Source organism: Poromitra crassiceps, assembly GCF_964638095.1.
Source record: "Poromitra crassiceps genome assembly, chromosome: 14".
Classification (NCBI taxonomy): Eukaryota; Metazoa; Chordata; class Actinopteri; order Beryciformes; family Melamphaidae; genus Poromitra; species Poromitra crassiceps.
The window spans coordinates 7,402,560-7,410,253 of NC_139633.1; the positions used below are offsets into that span (position 1 = coordinate 7,402,560).

General features: G+C 42.7%; 1 protein-coding gene across 1 annotated transcript; it reads left to right on the forward strand.

Annotated features, from left to right (window-relative positions):
- Positions 1-2,061: 2,061 nt before the first annotated feature.
- prorsd1 (prolyl-tRNA synthetase domain containing 1) lies at positions 2,062-7,342 on the forward strand. The gene is made up of 4 exons (XM_083651144.1): positions 2,062-2,190; positions 4,259-4,384; positions 5,170-5,259; positions 5,607-7,342. The coding sequence occupies exons 1-4, from the start codon at positions 2,095-2,097 to the stop codon at positions 5,817-5,819; spliced, it is 525 nt and encodes a 174-aa protein (XP_083507270.1). The 5' UTR covers positions 2,062-2,094; the 3' UTR covers positions 5,820-7,342.
- Positions 7,343-7,694: the final 352 nt, after the last annotated feature.

The window sequence follows — 7,694 nt, forward strand, 5'->3', positions numbered from 1 at the left end:
GGATTGTGGATAATATTTTGGTCACTGGCACCATCTACTGGCTGAAAATGTAACATAGAAAGAAATAGAATAAAACAGAAGAGAACTACGCGAGGCGTTCATGTACGCGCAGTGTTGTGCACGATGCAGATACACTTCCGGTTGCGAAATTTCTCCAACACTGGTCACACGTGTACACGCTGTAAGTAGCTGTGCTACGCAGCTTGTCGTTACGCGTGATGTAGTTTGCGCACATCATAGTGCGCGTACGTGTGCACGCGTGACAAGAACGACTATGTTAAGTCATGCAGGCACACACACGTTGCTGCGCATGTGTCAGTGAATAGTGACGTCGATAGGACCTCATACACACACACACACACACACACACACACACACACACACACACACACACACACACACACACACAGAGTTATTGTTCCCCTGAGAGTCTGTTGTTGATGATTGACAGGTTAAAATCTCTTTCTTTTGGACCTTTGTTATGTTTGTATTTTATTCATGTCACCAAACTACTAAACATCTCTCATGTTTCCAACAATTTAAGGTTCAATTCACATTGTTTGATCGTGTTGGTTTCAAACATTTTATTCTATACTTTTTATATAACTTTTACTTTTTAATAACTTTGACTTAACATGTGATTACAATGTTCCTCAAATCAAATCATATCTTGTTGATATGAGCTCATGAAGAGATGAGTGTGTAGTGTGCATATAAGTATCAACATCTGCCATTAAACAAATCTGACCCATTCTGCTTAGTTCACTATTATTTAATACGAAACTGTGTGTGTGTGTGTGTGTGTGTGTGTGTGTGGGTGGGTGGGTGGGTGCGTGCGTGCGGGTGCATGCGTGTGTGTGTGTGCGTGCGTCTGCGCGCGCTCGGGTGTGTACAGTTGTGGGTGAAATCATCCTGATTCATTTGCTGATTGTTGTGTTAAAAACTGTTAGTTTGATGATTTGAGGAGTCAAATGATTTCAGTTGACTTCCAACATGTTGCCACAGCACAGCAGACCCTCTACACCTCATCTCTAACTGTTTCATATCAAGGAAAAAAATAGACTATGACTCGACACCCGGCCTAAGTGATACACACATGTTGAGTGGCATATATACCCCCATAGGCGATTGTACGTGCAACCCCTAGTAGCCAGATGATTTTTTATTTTATGTTGACATAAACGATAGTTGATGAGGGCCGGCTCACCCTACAGGCGAAACAGCCTCCTGCCTGGGGAGCTAGTTCGGCTAAGGTGCTCTGTAGCCCTCACAAAACAACAACAAACAAACACTGGTGTGTAGTGTGAGGGGTAGGCTATATGTGTGTATCACTTAGGGTGTCGAGTCATAGTCTATTTTTTTTATTTGTCTTTATTGAATGTTCCAAAACTGCATGTTTAACTAAGAATAGGCTAATGCTTATTTCCACTCACCACTTATTTAATGTGGTTACTTTACTTTGTGGTCAAAAGTTTGGAAGGAACAATGCATGCTGGGGGATATGCAAATGTATTTGTCCAATGGGTCCAATGGCATTGCTCTCTGTCAGAACTTGCTTGGATGTCCTGATGTTGGTTTAGTAGCAAAAGTAAACACAAGTAAATAGCAGCATTCACTATAGACTCTTTAGTGAATACTTTCCACAAAATCATGAACAATGAAGAAAACCAGAAGGAATACAGTTCCACTTTTACCAAATAAACCAAAATTGATGTTCTGCGACAAGTTATATCATATCTACTAGCCTCTTCATTTTGCTCTCAGAATGCACCAGATTAATAATGCATTTTACTTTAAAATTTACAAAATGTATTTGTCCAGGTGGGGCACAGCCATCCCTAGATACCCCCCAGTCGGAGTAGCCTACTATTACCTTCTTGGTGGTGCAACCCCTGTTTGGAAAGCCTAGAATCGCCTATGACTACACCCCAACTCCAGCAGAGGGGGTGGGTGAGGTTATGACTTGATTTGTGAGCCACTAACAAAATCACAAGCAGAAGAAGTCGGCATCGCCTTCTTCTTCGTGCAGCTGTCCATTTGTACTATCAATGTGTCCAGCACACGACTGGACTCGTCATTGATTATAGACAGCGTATGAATGAATCGATGATGTCGGCTGATCTGAGGTCAGAGCTGGAGAGCTACCTGGAGGCTCTGGACATCCAGACCACCTGCGTGGAGCACCCCCCGGTAAGTGAGCCCTTACCCCGCTGGGAAGATAGTAGCCTCGACACTGCTCTCTCGTATGAAAACAACACCTCTGAACTCCATTAGATGCCTTACAGTTTATTGTGGTTTGGTTTTTTGAAAAATTATAAATCTACCAAAATATGACTTGAGACCTTTTCGGGATCTTTCTGGTCCACTCCTCAATTCGGCATCATCCAATACAGCAATCTGTACTTGATTTAGTTTCCTTTCAACTTTTAGATCTGGTTTTCCTGGTTTCTTCTTCCACCAAAACGCAGCCCGGTGGGCGGAGCGAGTAGCGTGAAAACATTACAAACGTTTAAATGTAATGTTAAATAAGAGCTGCACAGCGGATCACTTTTGGGCCGAAATTACCAGAACATTAATTGGAAAGGGTCCCATCCCAAAGCATGTTCTGCCAGCTGGGTGTGATGGCCAACAAGTAAGGCGAAATTAAACTGCATGGTTTTTGAATGAAATTAGGCGGAGATTTTCTCCACACGAGAGAAGAGTACAGCATGTACTCTGACAGTGCACTGTAATTAAACTTATACATTTTGTTCGGAATCCCCTATCCTCTTGGGACCACTTGTTGACAGTTTAAAACTTCTCAAATTAACCCCTTTGAAAATGCATCGTTATAACAGCATAGCAGCTCGTTTCTGTACACTACAGCAATGACACGTGTGTTGCTGTGTTGAGCTGCATTGAGCAGCAGCGGCCGGCAGGAGGCGCTGCAGGACAACTTTTGTCTGGCCTGCAACTATAGCCTCGAGTTTCCACTCTGGAGCTCTACTCCAGTAGTGGTTGTAGTTCCAGTGGGTCCCCAGCAGGGGGGGAGCTGTGGCTGTAATGTGAAAGGTTGAGAATCACTGCTGTATATTGTATGCCATAAAACACTGTATGGCATATACACAGTTTTGGGGCTAACTCATTACAAAAGTAACATATTAGATGTAATATACTTTTAGCAGTAACTCAGTAATATAACTTATTACTTATAGGATTTCAATAATATTATACCAGTTACTTTGTCAAGTAACTCAAGTTACAAATTGAGTTGCATTTTTTTTAATCAAAGCACATATTTAAATAAAGATATAATAATTTCCTAATCAAACAGTCTGTTTTTATGCACACACACACACACACACACACACACACACACACACACACACACACACACACACACACACACACACACACACACACACACACACACACACACAAACTCACTACCTCCTCCTAAACTCAACTGAACTCCTCCCCCCCCCCCCTATTTAACTTAGCCTGTAAATTTCATGTACATTCAATGTAAACTCTTATTTAACTCCGACTGTAAATTCATGTAAATCCACTGCCTATTTAACGTCTATTTAACTCAGTCTGTAAATCTCATGTAAATCCAACGTAAATTCATATTTATCATCCACAGAACACTTCACCACTCATGTACATATTGTATATATTTACTCGATTTGATTGCACTTGCAACTTTGTGTATATATTTACTCGATTTGATTGCACTTGCAACTTTGTGATTGTCTTTAGTTATCTTCCTACTTCTTATCTCTGTATATTGATGTGACCACTACACTGCATAAAGACACTAAGACAAATTGCTCGTATGTAACTTGCATACTGTGTGCATAACAGTGATTCTGATTCTGATTCTGATTCAGATGACAAGAACAAAGGAAAAGAATAACATTTAGAATTTTGGATTGTTTACACTGACTTCAAGGCGGTTGACATAATCTTTCAGGATGGTTCCGGTGCAGCGATGTCATCCTCCTGCTGCTGCTGTTGTTTTGGTGAAAGTAATGCAAAAGTAGTGTAATAAGTAACAAGTTACTCTACACAGACAGTAATATTGTAAAGTAACTTATTACTTTAAAATGAAAGTAACTAGTAATATATAGTATATTACATTATGAAAGTAACTTGCCCAACACTGCATATACACAATATAACACAACATAGACTGCCTACTTTAATTGAAAAAGTTGTTCAAGTTGTGTTAATTGTTTATTAATATTAAAAGAAACGTTGCTCAAAAATGTCCCAGGTTTTCACGGTGGAGGAGATGATGCCTCACCTGCAGGACTTGAGCGGAGCGGTGACCAAGAACCTCTTCCTGAAGGACAAGAAGAAGAAAGGCCTGTGGCTGGTGTCGGCCCGCCATGACAGACAGGTCAGACTCTCTATAAGTACATCACCTGCTAAAGTTTAATGTCCACCAGGAGCTCCGTCTGGCTCTCCGATACGGAAGCGGAACGTCCTGTGCCGCATCGGAGCCATTCCGGAACGGAATTCAACGTACACCGGCTGCGTCGCTACCTTGCGTCAGTTCCGCACTCAGCTCCATGCTTCTCCATTTTGCTAGCGTTCTTCTGACAGCGAGTTTCTTCATGATCCTGAATGAAATTCTGTCCCTAGTTAACTAGAAGCTGTCTAGCCTATTTAAATGTATAGCCTTTAGCCAGCAACAAAATACAAACAGATCGACATGAATGTGAACAGGCAGGCAAGTGTTTTTTTTTTTTTACCTTTATTTTATACAGGGGGAGTCTCACTGAGAGCAATGCTCTCTTTTTCAGGAGCGCCCTGTTCACATTCACACACACATTCATACCTGGAAGCTGACCAGTACAACCACAGTCTGATCTGCTGGCCACTGCTCAGCTCCACTGGAGCGGTTGGGGATAAGGGCCTTGCTCAAGAGCACCTCAGTGGTGGTAATGAGGGAGGGGCAAGCGCTGCCTTTTCACTTTCCCGACCCAGATTTATCCTGCCGGTCCCGGGGATTGAGCCGACGACCTTCCGGTCACAAGCTCGCTTCTCTAACCATTGGGCCACCACTGCCCCCCAGTGAGAGAGTCTCGGAGAAAGAGACTCTCAAAAAGATGTCTTAATTGATTTAATTTCCATGTAAATTAAATCAATTTAGTTACCATAATCCTCTCTGTCTGTCCTCAGGTGAACCTGAACGATCTGGCCAAGAAGCTCGGCGTTGGCAGCGGCAACCTGCGCTTCGCTGACGAGGCGGCCATGTTGGAAAAACTTAAGGTGAAGACAGCTTCCTCTTCCTGTTGTTTGCCTGTAATGTTGCTGCTGTAGGAACAGAAGGTGCTGCTCTTGCTGCTGTTCTCATTATAATGCACTATGGAGGAGTCAGCTGACCAGACCGACACATCAGTTTATCAATAATCAATTATTATAATGCAGAAAAAAAGTCCTCCTGAGGAACATACCCCCAAACTCCAGTGAGTCAATTGTGAGAAAAAAAAATCAAAAGTAATCTAAAAGTAATGGAAAGTAATCAGCTACATTACTTTAATATTGTGATACTTGGATTATGTTACTGATGATTACAATTACATTTTTAAAGTAACCCTCCCAACCGTGTCTCTCAGGTTGGTCAGGGCTGTGCGACGGCTCTGGCTCTGCTGTTCGATAAGGACCAGAGTGTGAAGTTCGTCCTGGACAGCGACCTGCTGGACGGAGGTCACGAGCGCGTCTACTTCCACCCCATGAGCAACGGCGCCACCATGGGGCTGCGGCCCCAAGACCTGCTGCGCTTCCTGAAGGAGACGGGACACGACCCCCTCATGCACAGCTTTGACTAGAAGCCTGTCCCGCACAGCTTCCACCAGAGCCAGTGATTCTCAACCTTTTTCATATCGAGGACCTCCGAATTCAGTCCACGCTAGAGCCTGAGCCACAGACCCCCATTTGATATCTTATGCCCGGTGCAAGGGCAAGCATTATTTTTGCTAGTTTCTGGCACTCAAAATCACAGTTTTTTCCTTTAAATTATCACTGGCTCAGTACATCAAAGGAGGTGTTTCAGTGACCCGGTGGTAATTAAAAGAAAAAAAGATAGATTTTGAGTGCTAGAAACTAGCAAAGATAGTTTTCCATTGTGCTCACTTCATGTAAATGAAATAATGGTGATTTACAAACAATTTATCAGTATGTCAGGGACCCCCTGGACCCTCTTCAAGGACCCCTGGTCATCCCCACGCTGAGAGCCAGCGCACTACATGCCCGTCCTGTCCCGTCCTGAAGCCTGGAGTGAGACACAAGCCACCAGTAGGGCTAGAAAACGCTTCAAAAATGATAGAAGTGGTGTTCATGTGTGAAGATGATCTTGCTGAACACAACGTTCAAGTCTCATAAACTTTTGTTAACCACAGACCTTATTTCATGTATCAAATCGCATAAAAAACCCATTGGCCTTTGAGGCGAGGGACCCAGGCAATGCTAACTTCTGGGGTAAGACCATTCTTTAAGACTAATTTCTGTGGTACTCTATTTAAATAGAGTTATTGCAAAGTGTTACGTACAGGACAGTAAATGGTTTACTATAACATTACCTTTCACAATGCTTGAAAATACCTTCTGGCCCCAATGTAAACTCTGTGTGTGTGTGTGTGTGTGTGTGTGTGTATATATATATACCGGTATATATAAACATACATATATAATATATATATATTCATGATTGGATTTATATAGCGCCTTTCCAAGTGCTCAAAGCGCTTCACACCATTCGTACCGCCAGTCATACGAGGCAAGGAGGGTTAAGTGTCTTGCCCAAGGACACAACGACGGCAGCTGGGAGGGAGCGGGGATCGAACCGCCAGCCCTTGCGTCATTGGCCGACCCGCTCTACCTCCTGAGCTAAAGCCGCCCTCTATATATACTGTATATATGAATTTAAATTGGGAATAACAGGAAAAGAAGAATGCAGTGAAATGGAAAGTCATAGTCCTCTGGAGCAGGATAATCTAATACAATTTCTGAACCAATAACTTAAACTTGTTTTCACATAATGTAATAAGTTATTACATTATTGGCTAGTTATTACATTGGCTGGTTTAAAAAGAAATTGTGAAAAATATAGGTTAGCTGCAGCCAACAATGTAAAAATGTAAGCTACTACTAAATCCTATCTGATCTATCATAAATCCTATCCGATCTATTATAAATCCTATCCGATCTGATTTATTTTAAAACCTTGTTGCATTCAACTGAAGTCCAGGAGCAGTAACTGCATGATGCAATGAAACTAAGAAAATGACATTGCATCTCCTGCTTCAACAATGTTTGACATTTTAGAGGTGTAGCTTGTTGATATGAAAGTTTGCTGCCCCATGATGGCAAACTATTGCTATGTATTCATTCTCATTCTAAAGATCTATATTTATCTCCCACATAATTCTCTCACCCCTCTCTATGTGTTTACCCCCCCCCCCCCCCCCCCCCCCCCCCCCCTGTGAAAGGGGACGTGAGGCCCAGCCTGCATTCATAATGAACTCGGGTATTGTGATGTAAAATGTGCGAATAAACTTCACATAGCCTACTGATGGTCAGTTCCCATGCATTCGTTCACACGGTGGGTGTGTGTGTGTGTGTGTGTGTGTGTGTGTGTGTGTGTGTGTGTGTGTGTGCGTGCGTGTGCGTGTGTGTGTGTGAACTGCAGGTGCCACTGTTGTTGA

Excerpts from the sequence above, each read along its gene's own strand:
- prorsd1 (XM_083651144.1), top strand. The coding sequence starts at position 2,095 with ATGAATGAATCGATGATGTCGGCTGATCTGAGGTCAGAGCTGGAGAGC. Across the intron at positions 4,385-5,169 it reads CGGCCCGCCATGACAGACAG|GTGAACCTGAACGATCTGGC; the intron begins GTCAGACTCTCT and ends GTCTGTCCTCAG. Across the intron at positions 5,260-5,606 it reads CCATGTTGGAAAAACTTAAG|GTTGGTCAGGGCTGTGCGAC; the intron begins GTGAAGACAGCT and ends CGTGTCTCTCAG.